Source organism: Balaenoptera musculus, chromosome 16 (genome assembly GCF_009873245.2).
Source record: "Balaenoptera musculus isolate JJ_BM4_2016_0621 chromosome 16, mBalMus1.pri.v3, whole genome shotgun sequence".
NCBI classification, from domain to species: domain Eukaryota; kingdom Metazoa; phylum Chordata; class Mammalia; order Artiodactyla; family Balaenopteridae; genus Balaenoptera; species Balaenoptera musculus.
Window position 1 is genome coordinate 84750187 of NC_045800.1, and position 24343 is coordinate 84774529.

General features: G+C 37.6%; 1 protein-coding gene across 2 annotated transcripts in view; it reads left to right on the plus strand.

Moving 5' to 3' along the window:
* NUP133 (nucleoporin 133) overlaps positions 1-21526 on the plus strand; it is a 54992-nt gene extending 33466 nt beyond the window's left edge. The window contains exons 16-26 of one of the 2 annotated variants that reach the window (XM_036829250.1): positions 72-194; positions 770-869; positions 1432-1683; positions 2322-2455; positions 4917-5075; positions 10832-10967; positions 12545-12663; positions 14203-14283; positions 15032-15096; positions 16389-16477; positions 20495-21526. In XM_036829250.1, the coding sequence (XP_036685145.1) occupies positions 72-194; positions 770-869; positions 1432-1683; positions 2322-2455; positions 4917-5075; positions 10832-10967; positions 12545-12663; positions 14203-14283; positions 15032-15096; positions 16389-16477; positions 20495-20631 (1395 nt within the window). In that variant the 3' untranslated portion in view covers positions 20632-21526. The remainder of the gene's footprint in view (positions 1-71; positions 195-769; positions 870-1431; positions 1684-2321; positions 2456-4916; positions 5076-10831; positions 10968-12544; positions 12664-14202; positions 14284-15031; positions 15097-16388; positions 16478-20494) is intronic. The other variant, XM_036829251.1, reaches the window with a different exon arrangement.
* Positions 21527-24343: the final 2817 nt, after the last annotated feature.

The following is a 24343-nucleotide window of genomic DNA, read 5'->3' on the forward strand; positions in this document are numbered from 1 at the left end:
CAGGCAGCTGTAATTGTCACCCATCAGTATGGTTTCTGTTGCTAGTAGGTGCCGTCTCTGTCCTCCCTCAGGTGTCCCAGGTGGATACCATCTGTGAGTGTTTACTGGAGCACGAGGAGCAAGTCCTGAAGGACACGTCCTTGGAATCAGTCGAATGGGCGGAGGTGGTGATCAGCGTGAACAGTATTCTCAAGGTACAAATGCGCAGTGAAGATACCAGCAAATCAAAGCCCAGACTGTGGATAGAGGAGAAAGTGGTCTCCATACTCCTACTTTGCATCACCAGTAATCCATAATGGTTTAGCCATTTGTTAATTCCAAAAAGTTAGGAAAACCTCAGTCATTTTATCAGTCAGTTAATATACATTTGAGTGTTTGCCTTGTGCATGTTAAAAGTTTCTATTTGGTAGAATAAACCTTTTATTTGGAAAAGGACATGTATGTCATTGCAAATGTATTAATGTTACTGTAACTGTCCGCTTTTTAATTACACAAAAGCTCACTACTTATATTATTGATTAAAATGTTTCATTTAATTTTAGCTCATGGACTTCATAGTAATGGTTTTCCTAGTTCAGTTACCATAGTTTTCTAAAATTGAAGTTAAACTGTAGAGTAAAACAAATTTCAAATGCAGAAAGAATCAAAAAGTAGTCCTACAGGCCTGTGCCGAGTAATTTTTTGTAATAATAGACTTGATGTTTCAGAGTATCTTAGAGATCCCGGGATCCCTCGCTTCCTGCATGTGATAACACATTTCATTTTCCAGGACATGCTGCAAGCTGCTAGTCACTATCGACAAAATAGAAGCTCCTTGTACAGAAGAGAAGAGCCACTAGAAAAAGAACCTGAGTATATTCCATGGACAGGTGAGATTGCAAGCACTGAGCCCAAATATACTGATTCATTAGCGGTTGTTCAAAATATATTTCTAATGGTCTGTTATTTTCGGAAGCCATATCGTTCTCCTAGTGCAAGTTTGTAAGTGAAATGAAAAATAACATAAGTGCCATCTCCAAAATGAGTAGTTCTTATGAAAATCGCTTTATCGCCTTGGAATAATTTGTAGATCTCTCTGTAACTCATTTTTTTAAACTGGTACTCACGCATCTACTAGGTTTTAGTACGTATAGTTATTCATAGCAGCAGGCCCTGGATGTACTGACTGTATTTTTCGTTGATTTGATACAAGGAAGTAAGTGGAGTAGCGTTAAAGGAATTTAGAAGGAAGAAGAATCATGTTTACCTGGCTTTGCTGAGGCCGTCCTCATAGAGAAGATGGGTTTGAGCAGGACATAGAGAAGTATCAGCTGACCTCCTGTTTGATTTCTTTTTCCATCCATCAAGGCTGACGGGATATAATTTTTAGGCAGTTGGTCTTTCCCGTAGCCATTATAGAATCCTTACTTGTCATATTGTGTGATTTTACAGCAACAAGTGGTCCTGCCGGCATCCGAACAGCAATAGTGCGCCAGCATGGGATTGTCCTGAAAATGGTTTATCCTCAGGCAGACAGCAACCTCCGAAACATTCTGACAGAGCAGCTGGTAGCCCTGATTGATTGCTTCCTGGATGGTTATGTTTCTCAGCTCAAGTCTGTGGACAGATCCAGTGATCAAGAAAGATATAACAATCTGGAAATGGAATACCTGCAGAAAAGATCAGATCTCTTATCTCCGCTTCGTAAGTGCCTAATATTTAGTGAGGGCTGTGGGTCTTGAGTCTGCAGAACGGATGTAGGAGCCAAATCATTCATGCAATGTGTTATGCAGTATAGTGTCGTTAACCCAGCTGTAGCTCAGAGCTTAAAGCACAGCTTTCCTATGTACACCTTTCTGTGTTCATTTATTCAGCCTCGTCATTACTTACCAGGTAACAATTGTCCTAGATGGTGTTAAAGATGATTTAAAAATGAATAAATTAACAGCATGTGGAGACTGCTTACCATCTCAGACCTTCACAGGAACAGCTAGACCGCAGGGTAGAGCAGACAAGGGTCGTTCCAGGGTCGGGAGAGGTGGTACGGCTCTTCAGCGGAGGACACGAGACGGTCACAGCCAGGATTCAGAGAAGTAGCTTGTCTTGCTACGTGAAGGAAGGGAATAGCATCTTAGGTGGGCAGTGATGAAGCAAGGGACTGAATTTACATCTTTATTGAGTTTATATGGATTATGAAACTAAATGCCAGTAACTGGAAAGGTTTCTATTAATTATTTTTAGTATATAATATGAATAAAGGTAAAATTTCAAGGAATATTTTTCTTATTACATACTAAGTTTTCGCTAACAGGATTTTTTTCCATCTGTTCTCATGTCCATAGTCACACTAGGCCAGTACCCATGGGCTGCTTCGTTAGCAGAAAAATACTGTGACTTTGATATCTTAGTACAAATGTGTGAGCAGACTGACAACCAGACCAGACTGCAGCGCTACATGACACAGTTTGCTGATCAGGTAACGAACCCTGGGGGTGTAGGCAGTGGATCCTGTAAGAAGGCTTTACCATTTCAAGTCTTACTTGGGGTTTTTGGAAGATGGTACAGTCTTTTTGCAGATTACCAGATACTAATTTGTACATTATGTTTCTTTGTAAGTAGGTAGACAATTCTTTATATATAAATATTACTGACGGATTCTTTAACCTTTGAAAAATACGTTAAGACTTTTATTTCTATTCTTATATTTTCAGTTATAATTAAAAGTACTTAGGGATACGGATATTGCTAGAGTTCTAAAGTTTGAGAACTTGAGTAGCATGGGATGCTACTTTTAGAGAGCTCAGATTTCCGTACACCTAAGATTCTTGTTTTCCTTCTTTGACATGCTTCCCGTTTTTGTTTTTGTTTTTTTACGCTTACTATTTTTTTTTAAAGTTCGCATTGTGACACTATTCAGGTAAATTTAAGTTGTTCCTTAAAGCCAGTCTATTCAGTCAGTTGATCTTTATGTAAAAACTGAGTTTTTTTCTTACTATAAAGGTAACATTGTATAAAATTCAGGAAACCACTATAAACAAAAAAGAAGATAAAAAAATCGTTCATAATTCTACCACCCAGAGAGAACCCTTTTTAACATTTGGTTTGTATTCTTCTAGTCTTTTTACTCTACCAAACATGTTTTGTTAACTGCTTATTTCACTTAATACATAACAGACATTTGTCCATATCATTAAATATTACACAACCACATTTTTAATGGTGTTACGGTATTTCATGGACTGGATGTAACTTACTCGATCAGTACCTGATTGCTGGACATGGCTTATCTCGTATTTCACAATAGTGCTGAAGTATGTACTTTGTGCCCATCATAATTTTTATTCTTTTTAAGGATTCTTATTCTCTGTTTTTTGTTTTGTTTTGTTTTGTTTTTTTTATAAATTTATTTATTTATTTATTTATTTTTGCTGTGCTGGGTCTTCGTTTCTGTGCGAGGGCTTTCTCTAGTTGCGGCAAGTGGGGGCCACTCGTCATCGCGGTGCGCGGGCCTCTCAGTATCGCGGCCTCTCTTGTTGCGGAGCACAGGCTCCAGACGCGCAGGCTCAGTAGTTGTGGCTCACGGGCCTAGTTGCTCCGCGGCATGTGGGATCTTCCCGGACCAGGGCTCGAACCCGTGTCCCCTGCATTGGCAGGCAGATTCTCAACCACTGCACCACCAGGGAAGCCCCTTATTCTCTGTTGACATTTTCCATCCTTTTGTGCTTTGTTCCTTTTATTTTCTTTAATATGTTTACTAGTTATTTTAAGTCCTTTTGTGCTAATTCCAAAGTGATCATTCTTAGGTCTGCTTCTGCTGCCTGCATATTCATATTTTTCTGCTTCTTATGTCTTACAATTTTTAAAAAAATATTTATTTATTTTTCTTTGGGCTGTGCCGGGTCTTAGTTGAGGCACGTGGGATCTTCGTTGCGGTATGCAGGATCTTTTTTTCTTAGTTGTGGCATGCGGACTCTTAGTTGTGGCATGCATGTGGGATCTAGTTCCCCGACCAGGGATTGAACCTGGGCCCCCTGCATTGGGAGCACGGAGTCTTACCCACTGGACCACCGGGGAAGTCCCTTGCAATTTTTTAAATTGTATTTTCGACATTGTGTATAAAAGAACCGTAAAGACGGAAATCAATGCTGTTCTTTCCCCTGGGAGGCAGGTAAGATGAGAGGCAGATCACTCAATTCATCAAGAATAGAGGTGGGTCAGGGCTTGACTGCAGCTTCCGTTACATTCATTCATTTCTGGTTTCAGATGTCTTATGGGGCTGGTGTGTTCCTTGCAGAATTCCCCCTTTAGTGGAAATCTCTCTTAAGTACTGTGAGACTGCAGGACACTTTTGTCTTCCTTTCCAGCCCAGCCTCTCACACCACCCCAGCATCCAGCAAACGTCCTGTGGGGAAACTGGATGTGCCTCTCTAGATCCTGATTTATTGTGCCAGCCCACATGGACACGTGGCACCCAGTTCTGCCCCTGAGAACCTTTCATTCTGGAAGGAAAGCGTCTCAGTACTGTCCAGTAGAACTTTCTGTGGTAATGGAGATCTTGCTCATATGTGCTGTCCCAAATGGAGTCTCTGACCACAGATGGCCTTCAAGTACTTGAAATGTGACTGGTGTCTCTGAGGAACTGAATTTTACATTTTAGATTAAGTTTAAACAGCTACATGTGACCAGTGACTGCCATATTATTGGACAGCGCACATCTGTGTGACCCTGAGCAAGATCCCCTTTCTGAATCTGAATGTCCTCATTTGTTAAATGAGGTGATTTGAGGACCCTACAATGCAGGAAATGAGTGTTTAAAACTGGATTTCTATTCTGGAGTCTAAGACCTTTGGGAGAAATTTAATACTTTATTATCAGAAATGTATTTTTAAAAACTGTATTACTATATATTATTGAATTCTTGGCTTTGTTCTTTATAGAATTTTTCAGACTTTCTCTTCCGTTGGTATCTGGAGAAAGGAAAGCGAGGCAAATTATTATCTCAGCCTATTTCTCAGCACGGACAGTTGGCCAATTTTTTGCAAGCTCATGAACATCTCAGCTGGTTACACGAAATTAATAGCCAAGAATTAGAAAAGGTAAGAAGGATTCAGTTATATGGAGCAGATTTAGGCAATTTTTTGTTTAGTTTTAACTAGTTTAGTTTTTTGTAGTTAAATACAACTTATGGATTTTTTAAAAATGTGTATCTCGTATTCTCTCACATAATTTGATAAAAGTATTTTTCATTTATGATGGTATTGCCATTACTTGTTATATCTCAGTAAAAAAAAAAAAATGAAGCCTATTGTGATTCAACTGTTATTACAGTAAAATAAATCACAAAAACTTTAACACGTAATTAGCAGTTATTGGCCTTTTTTTGTAATGAGTATTTTCTTGTAATAAAAATGTTCAAATTATCAGTAAAAAGTGTACATGAATTAAAGTTTGTCCTTGACAGGGTGTTGACGTGAGAGCAAATGTTGGGTTTTTTTTGGGTTTTTTTGGCTAGGCTCCTGTTACAGCCCTTTTTTTCTTTAATTGGGGTATAGTTGTTTTACAACGTTGTGTTAGTTTCTTCTTTACAGCAAAGTGGAGTTCCCTGTGCTATACAGCAGGTTCTTACTAGTTATCTATTTTATACATGTTAGTGTATATATGTCAATCCTAATCTCCCAGTTCATCCCACCCCCCACTCCCTACCCCCCACTTTCCCCCCTTGGTGTCCATACGTTTGTTCTCTACATGTGTGTCTGTGTCTCTGCCTTGCAAACCGGTTCATCTGTACCATTTTTCTAGATTCCACATATATGCGTTAATATACGATATTTGTTTTTCTCTTTCTGACTTCACTCTGTATGACCATATCTAGGTCCATCCACGTCTCTACAAATGACCTAATTTCGTTCCTTTTTATGGCTGAGTAATATTCCATCATATATATGTACCATATCTTTTTTTTCCATTCGTCTGTTGATGGACATTTAGGTTGCTTCCATGACCTGGCTATTGTAAATAGTGCTGCAGTGAACAATGGGGTGCATGTGTCTTTTTGAATTATGGTTTTCTCTGGGTATATGCCCAGTAGTGGGATTGCTGGGTCATATAGTAGTTCTATTTTTAGTTTTTTAAGGAACCTCCATATTGTTCTCCATAGTGGCTGTATCAATTTACATTCCCACCAACAGTGCAAGAGGGTTCCCTTTTCTCCACACCCTCTCCAGCATTTGTTGTTTGTAGATTTTCTGATGATGCCCATTCTAACCGGTATGAGGTGGTACCTCAATGTAGTTTTGATTTGCATTTCTCTAATTAGCGATGTTGAGCAGCTTTTCATGTGCCTCTTGGCCATCTGTATGTCTCCTTCGGAGAAATGTCTATTTAGGTCTTCTGCCCATTTTTTGATTGGGTTTTTGTTTTTTTGGTATTGAGCTGCATGAGCTGTTTATATATTTTGGAGGTTAATCCTTTGTCCGTTGATTCATTTGCAAATATTTTCTCCCATTCTGACTCTTGTCTTTTCGTCTTGTTTATAGTTTCCTTTGCTGTGCAAAAGCTTTTAAGTTTCATTAGGTCCCATTTGTTTATTTTTGTTTTTATTTCCATGACTCTAGGAGGTGGGTCAAAAAAGATCTTGCTGTGATTTATGTCAAAAAGTGTTCTTCCTATGTTTTCCTCTAAGAGCTTTATAGTGTCCGGGCTTACATTTAGGTCTCTAATCTATTTTGAGTTTATTTTTGTGTATGGTGTTAGGGAGTGTTCTAATTTCATTCCTTTACATGTAGCTGTCCAGTTTTCCCAGCACCACTTATTGAAGAGACTGTCTTTTCTCCATTGTATATCCTTGCCTCCTTTGTCATAGATTAGTTGACCACAGGAGCATGGGTTTATTTCTGGACTTTCTATCCTGTTCCATTGATCTATATTACTGTTTTTGTGCCAGTACCATATTGTCTTGATTACTGTAGCTTTGTAGTATAGTCTGAAGTCCGGGAGTCTGATTCCTCCAGTTCCATTTTTTTCCCTCAAGAACGTTTTAGCTATTCGGGCTCTTCTGTGTCTCCGTACAAATTTTAAGATTTTTAGTTGTAGTTCTGTGAAAAATGCCATTAGTAATTTGATAGGGATTGCACTGAATCTGTAGATTGCTTTGGCTAGTATAGTCATTTTCACAATGTTGATTCTTCCAGTCCAAGAACATGTATATCTCTCCATCTGTTTGTGTCATCTTTGATTTCTTTCATCAGTGTCTTATAGTTTTCTGAGTATAGATCTTTTACCTCCTAGGTAGCTTTATTCCTAGGTGTTTTATTCTTTTTGTTGAAGTGGGATTGTTTCCTTAATTTCTCTTTCTGATCTTTCATACTTAGCGTATAGGAATGCAAGTGATTTCTGTGCGTTAATTTTGTATCCTGCAACTTTACCAAATTCATTGATGAGCTCTAGTAGTTTTCTGATGGCATCTTTAAGATTTTCTATTTATAGTATCATGACATCTGCAAACAGTGACAGTTTTACTTCTTCTCTTCCAATTTGTATTCTTTCATTTCTTTTTTTCTCTGACTGCCGTGACTAGGACTTTCAAAACTATGTTGAATAGTAGTGGCAAGAGTGGACATCCTTGTCTTGTTCCTGATCTTAGAGGAAATGCTTTCAGTTTTTCACATTGAGAATGATGTTTGCTGTGGGTTTGTCGTATATGGCCTTTATTATGTTGAGGTAGATTCCCTCTATGCCCGCTTTCTGGAGAGTTTTTATCATAAATGGTGTTGAATTTTGTCAAAAGCTTTTTCTGCATCTACTGAGATGATCATATGGTTTTTATTCTTCAATTTGTTAATATGGTGTATCACACTGATTGATTTGCATATATTGAAGAATCCTTGCATCCCTGGGATAAATGCCACTTGGTCATGATGTATGATCCTTTTAATGTGTTGTTGGATTCTGTTTGCTAGTATTTTGTTGAGGATTTTTGCATCTATATTCATCAGTGATAGTGGTCTGTAATTTTCTGGTTTTGTAGTATCTTTCTCTGGTTTTGGTATCAGGGTGATTGTGGCCTTATAGAATGAGTTTGGGAGTGTTCCTTTCTCTGCAATTTTTGGGAAGAGTTTGAGAAGGATGGGCGTTAGCTCATCTCTAAATGTTTGATAGAATTCACCTGTGAAGCCATCTGGTCCTGGACTTTCGTTTGTTGGAAGAGTTTTAATCACACTTTCAATTTCATTACTTATGATTGGTCTGTTCATATTTTCTATTTCTTCCTGGTTCAGTCTTGGAAGCTTATACCTTTCTAAACATTTGTCCATTTCTTCCAGGTTGTCCATTTTATTGGCATAGCATTGCTTGTAGTAGTCTCTTAGGATGCTTTGTATTTCTGCAGTGTCTGTTGTAACTTCTCCTCTTTCATTTCTAATTTTATTGATTTGAGTCCTCTCCCTCTTTTTCTTGATGAGTCTAGCTAAAGGTTTATCAATTTTATTTATCTTCTCAAAGAACCAGCTTTTAGTTTTATTGATCGTTGCTATTGTTTTCTTTGTTTCTATTTCATTTATTTCCTCTCTGATCTTTGTGATTTCTTTCCTTCTACTAACTTTTTCTTCTTCTTCTTCTTTCTCTAGTTCCTTTAGGTGTAAGGTTAGATTGTTCATTAGAGATTTTTCTTGTTTCTTGAGGTAGGATTGTATTGCTATAAACCTCCCTCTTAGAACTGTTTTCGCTGCATCCCGTAGGTTTTGGGTCGTCGTGTTTTCATTGTCATTTGTCTCTAGGTATTTTTCAATTTCCTCTTTGATTTCTTCAGTAATCTCTTGGTTATTTAGTAATGTATTGTTTAGCCTCCATGTGTTTGTGTGTTTTACGTTTTTTTCCCTGTAATCGATTTCTAATCTCATAGCATTGTGGTTGGGAAAGATGTTTGATATAATTTCAATTTCCTTAAATTTACCGAGGCTTCATTTGTGACCCAAGATGTGATCTATCTTGGAGAATGTTCCGTGTGCACTTGAGAAGAAAGTGTAATCTGCTGTGTTTGGATGGAATGTCCTGTAAATATCAATTAAATCTATCTGGTCTGTTGTGTCATTTAAAACTTGTTTCCTTATTTATTTTCATTTTGGATGATCTGTCCATTGGCGTAAGTGAGGTGTTAAAGTCCCCCACTATTATTGTGTTACTGTTGATTTCCTCTTTTATAGCTGTTAGCAGTTGCCTTATGTATTGAGGTGCTCCTATGTTGGGTGCATATATATTTATAATTGTTATACCTTCTTCTTGGATTGATCCCTTGATCATTATGTAGTGTCCTTCTTTGTCTCTTGTAACATTCTTTATTTTAAAGTCTACTTTATCTGATATGAGTATTGCTATTCCAGCTTTCTTTTGATTTACATTTGCATGGAATATCTTTTTCCATCCCCCCACTTTCAGTCTGTATGTGTCCCTAGGTCTGAAGTGGGTCTTTTGTGGACAGTATATATATGGGTCTTGTTTTTGTATACATTCAGCAAACCTGTGTCTTTTGGTTGGAGCATTTAGTCCATTCACGTTTAAGGTAACTATCGATATATATGTTCCTATTACCATTTTCTGAATTGTTTTGGGTTTGTTTTTGTAGGTCCTTTTCTTCTCTTGTATTTCCTGCTTAGAGAAGTTCCTTTAGCACTTGTTGTAGTGCTGGTCTGGTGGTGCTGAATTCTCTTACCTTTTGCTTGTCCATAAAGCTTTTGATTTCTCTGTCAAATCTGAATGAAGTCCTTGCTGGGTAGAGTATTCTTGGTTGTAGGTTCCTTCCTTTCATCACTGTAAATATATCGTACCACTCCCTTCTGGCTTACAGAGTTTCTGCTGAGTAGTCAACTGTTAGCCTTATGGGAGTTCCCTTGTATGTTATTTGTCATTTTTCCATTGTTGCTTTTAATAATTTTTCTTTGTCTTTAGTTTTTGTCAATTTGATTACTGTGTCTCGGTGTGTTTCTCCTTGGATTTATCCTGCCTGGGACTCTCTGCACTTCTAGGACTTGGGTGGCTATTTCCTTTCCCCTGTTAGGGAAGTTTTCGACTATAATCTCTTCAGATATTTTCTCGGGTCCTTTCTCTCTCTCTTCTCCTTCTGGGACCCCTGTAATGCGAATGTTGGTGTGTTTAATGTTGTCCCAGAGGTCTCTTAGGCTGTCTTCATTTCTTTTCATTCTTTTTTCTTTATTCTGCTCCATGGCAGTGATTCCCACCGTTCTGTCTTCCAGGTCACTTATCCGTTCTTCTGCCTCAGTTACTCTGCTATTGATTCCTTCAAGTGTATTTTTCAGTTCAGTTATTGTAGTATTTATCTCTGGTTTTTGTTCTTTAACTCTTCTAGGTCTTTGTTAAACATTTCTCGCATCTTCTTGATCCTTGCCTCCATTCTTTTTCCAAGGTCCTGGATCATCTTCACTATCATTATTCTGAATTCTTTTTCTGGAAGGTTGCCTATCTCCACTTCATTTAGTTGTTTTTCTGGGGTTTTATCTTGTTGCTTCATCTGGGACATAGTACTCTGTCTTTTAATTTTGTCTTTCTGTGAATGTGGTTTTCATTCTGCGAGCTGCAGAATTGTAGTTCTTCTTGCTTCTGAGAGCAAATGTTCTATACATGTCTCTTTTCCCAGTAATTAGTGTGGCTGGCTGATATTTTATGTGTAATTACTCTCAAAGTATGGTACTGATGTGTTTTTAGGCTTGCTAACAGTGACTTGATCTTTCATTGATATAGCTTGGGGGGAAAAACCAAGTTTGGGTTTTACTTAATCTTTATTTCAACTTGAATTAGTATCCAGGATTTTATCATAGTTTTCATATTTTGTTTATTGTAGGCTCATGCAACACTTCTAGGTTTGGCAAATATGGAAACTCGTTACTTTGCAAAGAAAAAAACCCTTCTTGGCTTGAGTAAATTGGCTGCATTAGCTTCAGGCTTTTCAGAAGATACACTGCAAGGAAAAATTGAAGGTAAAATACAGTATTTGAACAAGAAGACATACAAATCAGTCATACTGTCAATGTATTCTTAGAATGTGCTCTTGGTATCATTTAATGGGGTCCATTAGAAACAGGAGCCATCTCCTTTGCGAGGAGTGCTTTCTAGTCAGTGTCCTTAGGCAATTACTCAGTTACATAATTAGGATTCTCTTTTTATGGAAAAGTAATTTGTGCCTTAAATAAGAATTCCTAAAGAGTAAATTGAAATGACTTGAACAGAGTACTCTGATTACACCCCTAGTGACTCATATGCTACGAACAAACTGCAAAGAAACTTGACGTTTACTCAGTGGGTTTGCTGTAGGTGGTGGTAATTCTGTAGTGGTGGTCTGCTGTAGGTCGTGGTTTGGGAGATTCTTCCTTATTCTTTTATTTTTAAACACTAATAGTGCCTGTTGTTCTAGAGAAGTGTGTATATGTTCTGCAAGCCTGGCTGGTAGTCTGAAAGGGGAACTGTATTTTAACCTGGCCGCCAGAGTTAGATCATGTTAATCAAAATATCTTAACACAAGGCTTTATTATTTCTGGTTCCCCCCCCACTTCTGGTCATCACTTTGCATTTTGATCACTTTTTAGCTTTTGCTTTCTTAGCACAATGAGAATATTTTCAGGTCTCGTAATTTCCTACAGACTATTATCACAGTGTATCTAATTGAAGGGAGTAGATTTTTTTAAGAGATAACTTTCTATTGGTTATACAAATTTAATTATGGAAATTAGTAAAGTATAGAAAAAACAACAACAAAAAAATAAATCGTCTATAATCCCACTGCCCTAGAGATAATTACTGTTACTTTTTTAATCCTCCCAGTCTGTTTTCTTAGGTATGGAAATTGCACAAAACAGTTTTGTTTAATTTTTACAAGCTTGGGATCATGTGGAATGATGCCAGTATTTGAATGAGCATATCTGTGATTTAGTCACTCCATTTTGCTGTAACTGCTGTTAGCAAACAGTTCTGCGTCCTTTTTTCCTGCAGCCCAGCTCATTCTCATGGGTGAAGCCAGGTAATGAGTTTATGCAAATCAAAAGCCCCGTCACCCTATCATATGGCGATAAATAACCATTGCTGGGTAATAGGTCTGGTGCACAGTCCTCTGGCTTGTGTTTTTCCTGGCATGTACTCATGGTGGCTTTTAAGTAGATCATTTCCCTTAGTGAATGAAGTTATACTAGAAACTCTGGTAAAGTAAAAAGTAGTACTTTACAGAGTAACCTTGAAATGGACTGAGAGACCTCAGATCTGGGGGACTTGTGCTGCTGAAATCCGTCTGCTCTACAGTCGCTTCAGTCGGTAGGCTTGTTTTCTTAGCTCTTCTCTCCCCTCCTAATACTTCTGCTTGCTGTGATAATCCATATGACTTGGATCAAACCCTGAATATTTGTAACATAATTAGGAGTCAAGAATAAGCAGAATTAATAACATTCTAGGATCACTGAATAGTGATGGGATTACCTTTAGAGCTGTTCCTTTTCTTTTTAAATTCAGATTTGTTTATGACAGAGCAAAAGTGAATGTTCACCCCTCCTCCTGTGTTGCCTTCTAGAAATGGCTGAGCAGGAGCGCTTTCTGCTGCACCAGGAGACCCTGCCTGAACAGCTGCTGGGCGAGAAACAGCTGAGTCTCAGTGCAATGCCGGTACTGACTGCACCGCAGCTCATTGGCGTATGTGCTTTTCAAATCCCTGCACCGTTTCTTAGTCTCAAAACAACCTCAGTGTTTCCTGGACCACGTAGTACAGTTCCTCAGAGGAGTCATCTTTCCATTTCCTATTTTCCTGGTCACTTTCCCCTGGAGTCAGGTGTCAGAAGCTGCTTAGGAGCAGGGTACCAGTTAGCAGAAAGCAGTGGGTCAGCCTCTGCACCCCATAGCTCTCTGCCTGTTCCTCAAGACGCTTATCCAGGCGACCGGAAGAAATTACTTCCATTGTGCTTTTCTAGTACAGGACAGATATGTACCATGAGACACAGTTCAGGCTCTTCAAAAAAAATGGTTTTAGGAACTGGATTTGCATAGCCTCTAAGTGCCATCGTCACCATTTTTCTCTGCAACATCGCACATTCCTGAGGACATAGCTAGATTAGGGGCTGCAACCCAGATAAGGTAATTTTGTTGCTGTGCACACTTAATAGCCTTAATTCTGCTTCTCTCTTTTCCTTTCAAGAAAGCATTTCAAATGCAAAAGCGGTGTCATAGGATCACCTTGAATTGCCCTAATTATGTTACTAAGAAAGCAGACAATTCAAAAACTTCAGTATTTTAGTCATTATTAGTAACAGATTTCCTATCATTGAGCTCACAGCAGCCTCTCCTGATAGAGCACATTTAATTTAAAAATCTAGGGGGCTGTTGCCTCTAAGACTCACCATTATTTTATGTATTGGTAAGAAGGAAAAAGTTGTCCAACTTTACCTTGATACTGAATCAATTGTAATACTACATTCCAATTTCAGGGATGTTAACATTGTGGGGAAAAAAGGTTCAGAAACAGTGAAATAAAATATTGTTTTCAAGTGTTGTAAGACAATGACAACAAGTAGATAGCTTTTCTTCTGAAATGGTTTGAGTATTGTCTTTGCTGTTAAAGGATTATGTGCAGTATTTTAAAATGAAATTTGTTATAAATAGTTTTTGGAAAAAGAAGATAGGAAAAATTCAAATTGATATTGTTAATAAGGCAAGCATTTTTCTGATTATAAAATTACAGGACATTTATGATCATATAGTCAGCTGTGATCTAACCAACCAGGGATAACCATTGGTAACATGTTGGTGTGTTTTGTTATCTCTTAAGTAAACTGTAGACCAACTGCATGCTTTCTCATAGGTCTCAATTTTTATAACTATTGAAAGGGCAACATTTCAAAAGCATTATAGCCAGCTTTAAAAATGCAAAGGCAGCTGTTTATTACAGAGCATGCTCGAAAGAGTACTGAAATGTATACTATCTTGAACTTATGAATATAAATTTACTGGCATTTTAAAAGTATATATACCAAGTTATACAAGTTAGTTACTGTGAATGAACATAGGTGTGTTTTAAAAGACAGTTTACTGTGAGGTAGATGGAGTATAATTTCCAAACGTGTTGCTGTTCTTTGCTATAAAGATCCCTACAGACGTGATGACTTCTCTGTAAATCTCTCCAGTCTTGGTTATATGATGAGTTAAATTAATTCTCTACCTTATTTTAACTTGCCATAGCTGTATATCTGTGAAGAAAACAGAAGAGCTAACGAGTATGATTTCAAGAAAGCTTTGGACTTGCTTGAATATATTGAAGAGGTGAGTAAAATCACTTGATGATCTCAGGCAAGGATCACAGTTTGTGTATGGTTTTCTGTAGAACTGAGTACATCTTGAAAATGTCTTAATTTTAAAAGACTCTCAAAAAATTAAAAGACTTTCTGGTTCAGCTACCCATAACTCTTGGAATACGTATAGCTCTTTAGAAAAGCTGTCAAGAGATCTCACCTCTTGATAATTCTCACACATTTCCAGGTGTCTTTTTCCCTGCACAAATAAAAAATGTTGCTTTTCAAGGTCCTGAGATATTTTTTCTCTTTCATTTATTGAGTCGTTGTTAGTTTCTCAAACTGATACGCTGCTTGTCAATTTATTCTTCATAGTATTCACCCTAAGAGAAGCTGTTTCTCAGCCTTCTTTGAAAAAAAAGATTATAATGATAATTCTGTAGGGTAAGTAGTCGGCCCTGCAAATTGAAAGTAGTTTGCTAGATTATAAAGACAATAATATGTGGGCTTTTATGTTACTCTGTTTAAAATCTTGACTCTCTGAAGCTTCTTGATAAAATCAGATTGTCTCAGAATAATCGGAAACAAATTCACACAAAGTTCTTAATAGTTTTACTCTTCTGAGTAGTATTAACGTCCCAAAGAAAGGGAAATTTTTTAAAATTATAAATTAAAGCATAATAATATTTATGCAGAATTAGGAGTTGATATAACTCAAATTTAAGCATGTATTTTTAAAAATCAGGACTTAATGAGGATTTTTTTGTTTTGCTGTGAAGGAGGAAGATATAAATATAAATGATCTAAAACTGGAAATCCTTTGCAAAGCTCTTCAGAGAGATAAGTAAGTTCCCATAGTGTGAATATAAGACATTGTTTTGGAAAAGGACTCTTTAGGAAGATTATGATACCATACACATCAAATCGTTTTGTAACCTAATTGTATTGTAACGTGTATTATAAAAATGTTAATGGTTTCATTAGCAATCCTAATTTTTTTAATTCAATAATTAAGGAATAGCTTAAGGACTTGGGACCACTGGTATTATAATTCTCTACTTTTGATTTTAAATTTTACACTGTCAGTTTGCACAGAAATGTGTATGTTCCTTATTTTCACGGAAGTTGGGCCAGTTCTGCCAAGAAAGACTTGAGGCTACATTTTTTTTTTTTTAAATAAGAAGTTAGTACAGTTTGAGAATCAGTACCCTCTTCTAAGTTATTGCGACGTCTTTTTCACTGTAACCTGCCTGCAGAGGAGGATTTCTGTCCACTGGAACGGTGGTGTTAAGATTCAGTGGCAAAGAGAGACAGAATAATCAGCTGTAGAGATGGATTTTCCCCAGGGAAAGAATTTTAAAGAGAGCATGACTTGAGTGCTCAAAGCCTTCTCTACTCAGTTTTCCTTTTTGCTGTGGCTTTGAGAACTTGCAGTGGAACTATTTTTACTAAAACATTTCTTCCTCTAATCACTCCCAGATAGTTAAAATTGTTGTCAAATTTGGTCTTGAAGGTCATCCTCTGAAGCATCTAGCTCTGCCTGTTGGGTTCTCCTTCCCAATCATAAAAAATGTATTATGTCATTTGACTGGAATTCCTTGTCTTGGCTTCCTGATTAAACACTTCAAGGTATCATGAGGGATATAGCCATTGATTACTACAAAGCAGTGGTTCTGTGGATTTGTATTTCAGTAGTAGATAATCTCAACTAGATAAAGAAAACTTTTTAGGTCACACCAGACACTAGTTGCCATTTTACTTTTATGAGAAACAGAATATAACATTTTTTAACTATCACCTGTGCTCTGAAGGGTCATACTTTGGGGTCATTACTAGGTTGTTACTTATAGAATTTTCTTGGGAAAGATACCTCACTACTTGGTTTTGACATCGAATACATGCTGGTTATACTGGGCGAATAGCTATCTGAGTATAGCATCTCATATCTAATAGAGAGACTCTGGGTATATCCAACATTTAAAGCTCCTTTATTTAAATAGTTTTCAACAGTATCACAAAACTCAAGATTCTTCACCCCCTACAAACATCAAAACAAATCCACAATAGCAAACAAGTCATTTGTTTCAGAGTATGGCCACAGTTTCATTTTCTCCTCACAGTGATTTTGTTTTCTAGCTGGTCCAGTTCAGATGGTAAAGATGATCCAATTGAAGTATCTAAAGACAGTATATTTGTGAAAATCTTACAGAAACTTTTAAAAGATGGTAAGTGGTTTGTTCATGTTGGAAATTAGTGTCACTCCTCAGTTTTAGAATCTTAGAATAATGGGGATTTGCCTAGGTGTCAAATGCCAGGGGGTTAAAATTAAACGGTATCATACTTAGAATTAGAGAAATTTGTTTAAAATAAAGGGAGGGCTCTTTCCTCCCCTACACGTTGGGGAGCTGTGTCATGGTGGAGTTGCCATCTGCTTGGCCACTTAACTCTTGTGAAGATTGAAAACCTAAAATGTGACTTTTTTGGTATATCCCGTACTGAACTGGCCATACCATGCTTGAGCGCAAACTACAAACTGTTTTATCAATCCATTTTGGACATTAATACTATAAAACTAGTTTTAAGAACAAAATAAGGGACTTCCCTGGCGGTCCAGTGGTTAAGACTTCGCCTTCCAATGCAGGGGGTGCGGGTTCAATCCCTGGTTGGGGAGCTAATATCCCACATGCTTCAGGGCCAAAAAACCAAAACATAAAACAGAAGCAATATTGTAACAAATTCAATAAAGACTTTAAAAATGGTCCACGTCAAAAAAAAAAAAAGAACAAAATAAAAGGAGACAGGAAGGGAGTATGTTTCGTATATGTTTTGTACCTAAGACAGTGAGCAAAATTCCATTTGCTGATCGAGGTGCAAGTAAGTAAAGAAGCGTTTATGGTTAAATGTTTATTATGAAGGGAGAAGATGAATTAGAGGGTACTTAACTTTTACTTTCATATAACTGGAGCTTAATATATGGAGAAAGACTAGAGGTGAGAGATTTTCCACATTTTATACATAAAGACAAGTGTGGCTCATTTGTTATAGAATTATTAAATCAAAATATATGATGATAATCCAGGCAGTGTGCAAAATAGGCTAACCTAGTGTTTACCAGTCTTTTCAGATATAAGGACACTCTCTTTAATACCAGCTGGAAAAAAGTACACAATGACAAAAAACTACAGTAAATTCAACAGCCCTTCTAAATGGATGTGGATTTTATTCATGGTGCTGACATTTACACACATTCAGAAATTTCTGTACATACATCTGCAAGACACATTATTTAATCTACATAAGACATGCCCGGCCCAGTGCCTGGTACATAGTAGTTACCCAACAAACATTTGTTCTTTGAATGCCTAGAATTATTTTACAGATTCATAGCCCCAGTTCTTCTGTAATAGATTCCACTCTGCAGTCCTCTGCTTGAGAATCACTGGCTTAACCGAAATGACAGGGGCCTCAGAGAAGCACTGTGGAGCTCACCATACCAGCCAATATGCTGAGGTGAAGGAGCAGCAAACCCTCGGTGTTTACATGCCGGAAGTTCGCTCTGGATAGAGCTGTCGACCTCAGCATTGACCTGGATGTTTACTTAGGAAAAATGAATACTTGACTACCCCGCATTGACAGTAGATTTACTGAATGCTTTTCTTCTCAAAGATGAATAAGTAACACAAAGGCAATTAAGCCTTTTCATTGTCAAAAAAATAAAAATAAAAAATTAAATAATGAAGGGGTATAGCAAAAGAAAATATCTTTTGCTTAAAAATACTTGAAATTCAGACAGAGTTAAAATATATCTACTAGGCTTTCTCTTTTCTAGATTTGGAATTGAAGAAATAACTGAATATGGTTGATTTCTCTGTGCTGTTGAAGAGATTCATTCGGACCCAAATCTGATGCTTTCCATGAAGTTAGTTCTTGTAAAGGTGCCACTGAACCGAATTGTGGCTAATTAAGTATTTGGTGCTATTTAAAGTTCACTTTTCAGTTTTTGCTATTTTTAGATTATAAATCATAGATGAAAAACAGAAATAGAAACCTATAATTTTACAAAAAGAATTATTAAATTTTGACCAAAGGACAAAAACAAGTGGAAACTATTATATATAAATTATAATATGTAATGATATAATATATAATACATATATATTAATAACATACATGTATAATATTATACATATATTATAAAACCAAGCCAAAGACATTTATTTTTGGAACCTTTTTAATAATATGGCTTCCATGTACAAGAGTAAATGTTTTTAAAGGGCAGATTCTGAAGGTAGATATAGATAGCTTCACATTATATTTCATAGACTTGGGCAGCCCAACAATCACTTCAGCCTGTGGAATGAATTCAGCCTGCAGATATATTTAAATTACCCACCTGGAGCTTTTCAGTTTTTACATGTTATTAAAGTACATTATACATACAGAAAAAAAATACATGTCATTGCACGGAGTTTAACATTTTTCCTAATTAGTCTCTGGCATTTAATAGTTGAGAAGAGTTCTTACAAAAGTCTTGTTTTCTGACTTGTCTTAAAAGTCAAAAGATTTGCCTACACCAGACTGAAATATTTACCTGGCAGCTGGCAGCTGGAGCTGATGAGCACTGCCCGCTTTGAAAGGGGCGCTGGTCCTAAGTTTACCAAAACCCCTAGGCCCTCTTCCTCATGGTACCTGCCAGGGCTTTGCAGGCGTTTGAGTTTTTTTGACTCCTGCTCTAAAGAAAAATAAACCATCAAATATTATGTCTAACAGAAGGCACGCATTATAAAAATAGAAGTTAAATAAGATGGGTTTTTTTAAGAGAATTAATCTTTAGGAAATTAATGTGATATTTTCACAAGGTTAATGCTGTTTTACAGAGAAAAAGTCTCTATTGAAAGTGTGTTAATTGTAATAAATGATATATAAATATTGCAGATTTAGTCTCATAACACTTGTTATGAGATTTTTTATTGTATAATAATTAAGTATCAAAAATGGTGCTAGGCACTTAGATGGTATTAAAAATAAACAGTATTTGATTTTGAGAACCTTACGATAATGTAACAAACTATAAAATATTGCCTTATTAATTTAAAATGTTTCCTCCAGTTCTCTTTATTTATCAAATGAGAAAAATCATACATACTGTTTTGTGACTACACAGATGCTCATTGGCTTTCCAGCTCAATAGAGGACTGACTGATGAAGACATGGTTCTTCCCCCTCTCCAGTCGTAGAGAGAAACTGTAATACGTTTGGCGACACTGTAGATAGCTTTCACGGCAGTGTTTCTACTAAATTATTTTCCTGAATAGGAGAATATTGTTTGAAATACGTGTTTTCTTTTTTTTAAATTTTTAAACAATTAAATAAACTTGAAATACAAAATAAAGTTGATCAACTTCAAGGAAAATACATATTACCAAAGTTGACTCTAGAAAATACTCTTTAAAAAATTAAGCAGACCACCGCGATGAAGAGTGGCCCCCGCTTGCCGCAACTGGAGAAAGCCCTCACACAGGAACTAAGACCCAACACAGCCATAAATAAGTAAATAAATAAATAAATAAAAATTAAAAAATAAAAAATTAAGCAGACCAATCACCCCAGGAAAAAAACATTAAAAACCTTTTCTCAAATAAGCACCTCTGCAGTGAAGCATTTCTAGAGTGTGGGAAGACCACCCATCCAAGCAAAACAGTGGATCTTTGATCTGGGGGACAGATAAATGTCTGAAAGTCTTTTCAGAAGACATGGTATAACTTGTCTTCCTTAATAATTCAGACTCCTGTCTTTCAAATTTTACAGCTGGATTATAAGCAATCTTTTCACCTGATACCTTCTACCTCTCAGTATATAGCTGCTTAGAATGCTGTTTGCTTGGGCTTGAAATACTTATTTTCAAGTGATTATTAGTTTAAAACTTCCACACTGAAGGAATGGCTTAAGCTGTGGAGAAAAATGAAAGTATTTCAGATTGTATTAAAGACTTTAAATAGAGTGGCTGTTTGGACCACTAGGGGGAAGAACAGTCACGCAGCCCCTGCTAAGTAAAGAATGTCATATTCTCAAGCCTGCGAGTATGCTTGGCAGATGGGAAGGAATTTAGAACAGAGTATTTCCCAAGAGCAGAGTGACATTATATTTTAAATAGAAGCACAGGTGTTTTTATCATCAGTCATCTCAATTCATTTGAGAGTTATGTGAAAAAAAAAAAAAACGTTCTGTGTTTGTGTTTATAGGCATTCAGCTCAGTGAGTACCTGCCAGAGGTGAAGGACCTGCTGCAAGCAGACCAGTTGGGAAGTTTGAAGTCCAATCCTTACTTTGAGTTTGTTTTAAAAGCTAATTATGAATACTATGTCCAGGGACAAATGTGATTTTGCTAAAAATGGTCATTGTTCCTGAAAATTTGTCTGAGTGTGTCCTTATAAAAATTTTAGACCGTAAACATCTAGAAGTTTGTACAGTTTTATAACATGTATTTCTGAATTTTTTATACTTTATTTGGAAGCTACTACAAAATAGTTGTATGACTGTAGTTTTAGTTTTCGGTTACATGATATTTTTTTCTTCCTCTTTTCCATCTGAAGTTTATCTGTGGTTTTCATACTTGCTACCCTTCCTTTTTATCTCACTCCATCCAGGGTCCTGGTTCTGGCTACGTGTATGCACGGATCACTTCTAGGCTTCAGCTTCTATAACTCTAAAAATGGCAAGATTGCACTAAGTTGTCTCTGAAATTGCTGTAACTCTGGATGTTATGTACTGGACAGTGTCTGGAATATTTGGTATCTATTTTGGTTAGGTCTGGGGGAAAATATCTAGTGGGATAAATGTCAAAATTTGCTAACTTATGAAACTAAAAGACAAAGTGGGCCTAATTCATTGTGAGCTTGATAACTGATTACTTCATTGGGAAAAATGTCAGATTTGTCTACATAAATAATAGAGTATTAATAAAAGTATTTTGGTGAATAAAACATATTTATGTGGCTTTCTAATCTATCTATAAGTTACCATATAATAGGTTATAACCTGTCAGTATGGAGATTCAGTCAGGTTTATGCATTTTCAGGATGATTTACACTGAATTCCATCTTTACCACAGTCTGTCTAGCTAATCTAAGGTGTGTGTAATGCTAGAAACCTTTATAGGTTTTCTTAATATGGCAGCTGATTTAACTGAAAAGTAGTTGTCTCAAAGGTTTGTCCTGACCAATGTTGTCACTCAGTTTTTGTTGGGCTTTAAATAAAGACGGAGTTGCTGGCATATTCAGGCTTTGGCCCAGTTGAATCCTCACTAAACAACTTGCTCCAACAGCTGAAAAGGTCAGGAGTTAAATATGGTGAAGAGAGTCCGGTTCCCGGCTTCACGAAGTGCAGCTCTCGCGCCCTGTCCCCTGCAGGCTTCAGATCCCGCCTCTGAGCGTGTGTGGAAGGATGGGTTCATGGAGGAGCTGCTGTCGGCAGTCACCAGAGGAAGGAAATGGGCATCCCGGCCTCTGTCTGCAACACGGGTGCTGGGACAGCGTGGGTCGCAGTTAGGAATATCCTGAAGGGCACTAGGGGAAGTTAGGGAGAGGAACTTGTCAGACGGCATAAGAAATGGTTGAATTCTTGTGTTAGAAGACTGGTTTTACAGGGCCTTACGGGTCTCACCTGTGAGATCCTGTCAGGTGATACTGTGACTGGGACACAGGACCCTGCCACCTTCATGTGCTGCCACAAACCCAGTTACCCCCGTGTGACGAAAGCCAGTCTGACGATGACCCCGGCCCACGGACCACAAGGATGTAAAGCTGCCGCTCTCACAGCAGGGTGGATAGTTGTCTCATTTTGAGGGAGAAAAAGGCTCTCTCCTACCCCTGTTAGAGATGGTAGCCATAGCTCCAAAATGGTTGGGTTTCTTAAAAATTATTTTAACAGTAATAGTGAAATTAAGGCCTAAGATATTGAGTAATGTTTTCTTCTAAATTTTAAAAATTTCTTGCACACCACAGTCTTCATTAAAGAATTACTGATTTTTATATAAACTAGTAGTTGGCGGTGACAAAGTGTAAAGGTGCTGTAAAGGTGTGCATGTTTACTAGGAAAGAGAAAGTGGACTGACTTGGAGAAGGATTTCTTCACTCCTGTCTTTGAGCGCTGCTTGAAAAGTCACAGCTTGTGGCCCCGATTAAATCAAACAGGAAGGTTGGGGGCTTGATCGTGAGCAACAGGCTTTGCATGTGGCTGTGTTTTAGGAACTTCTGAACGTGTCGAGGATTAAGACAGAATTTGAGAATCACAGCAAGAGACAGTGCTGGAAGTCTTGGTGAGGTAGAAGGCGACTGACGCCCTCTGTTTTAGGGATTTCGGTCTGAAGAAAACTTTTTAGAAATCGGGTTGTGCTGCTTTTTTACTTTGGGGTCTGAATCATGCTTTTCTCACAGCTTCACCCTCCAGGTGTGGGGGCTGTCGGGGATCGGTGTGAAGCGCACCCCTCGAGGCCCGAGGTGACCGCAGCCTCGCTCCCCGCACACGTGTGTGTTTTGAGGCTACTAACTACGAAAGCATTAGCGTAGCCCGCCTACCCGTTCCTGGAGACTTTATTCAAGGAACGCTTCTAAAGAAAACAGCTTTCTATATTCCTACGTAAAATTCACTCATTAAATACCAAGGTATATGTTTTAGATATAATCTTGTTTAATTCTAAAATTTAAAAAGTACTGTAGAAAATGTGAAACCTATTAAGAAAAAAAAAAGTGTGTGGAGGAAAATAAACCCCCTACCAGCCAGAAATAACTTCAGTTACCATTTTGAAATATATCCTAGATTGTGCATGTATTAGTGTTTGGACTGTGCATGTGTTACATTTTGTAACCTGCTTATTTTGATGTGAGGTATTGTGAGCATTTCTATGTATCTTTAATCTGGTATTTCTCGCCCTTTTTTTTTTTTTAACATCTTTATTGGAGTATAATTGCTTTACAATGGTGTGTTAGTTTCTGCTTTATAACAAACTGAATCAGCTATATGTATACATATATCCCCATTTCTCTACCCTCTTGCGTCTCCCTCCCACCCACCGTCCCTATCCCACTCCTCTAGGTGATCACAAAGCACCGAGCTGATCTCCCTGTGCTATGCGGCTGCTTCCCACTAGCTATCGGTTTTACATTTGGTAGTATATATATGTCCATGCCACTCTCTCACTTTGTCCCAGCTTACCCTTCCCCCTCCCCATGTCCTCAAGTCCGTTCTCTAGTAGGTCTGCATCTTTATTCCCATCCTGCCCCTGGGTTCTTTATAACTTTTTTTTTTTTTTTTAGATTCCATATATGTGCGTTAGCATACGGTATTTGTTTTTCTCTTTCTGACTTACTTCACTCTGTATGACAGACTCTATCTAGGTCCATCCACCTCACTACAAATAACTCAATTTCGTTTCTTTTTATGGCTGAGTAATATTCCATTGTATATATGTGCCACATCTTCTTTATCCATTCATCTGTCATCCTTCCTTTTCATTATCACTCCTCCTAAGGAGACTTCTTTTTTTTTTTTTTTTTTTTTTTAGCTACTTTATTTATTTATTTATTTATTTTTGGCTGTGTTGGGTCTTCGGTTCGTGCGAGGGCTTTCTCTAGTTAACGGCAAGTGGGGGCCACTCTTCATCGCGGTGCGGGGACCGCTCTTCATCGCGGTGCGCGGGCCTTTCACTATCGCGGCCCCTCCCGTTGCGGGGCACAGGCTCCAGACGCGCAGGCTCAGTAGTTGTGGCTCACGGGCCCAGCTGCTCCGTGGCATGTGGGATCTTCCCAGACCAGGGCTCGAACCCGTGTCCCCTGCATTAGCAGGCAGATTCTCAACCACTGCGCCACCAGGGAAGCCCTAAGGAGACTTCTTAAGACAATTTTCTTTAATCACTCTGCTCCCTTCATCCCCTCTGAAAGTTTAATACCACAAATATATTGTATATCTTTTTATGTACCATAGCCTTTGGAGCCACGCATCATTGTAATATCTAAGATTTTTTTTTAACCCCCTAAGAACCAACCTTTCCCCTTCAAGAATGCATATCTTCCGTATTCTTCAAGGTACAATTTT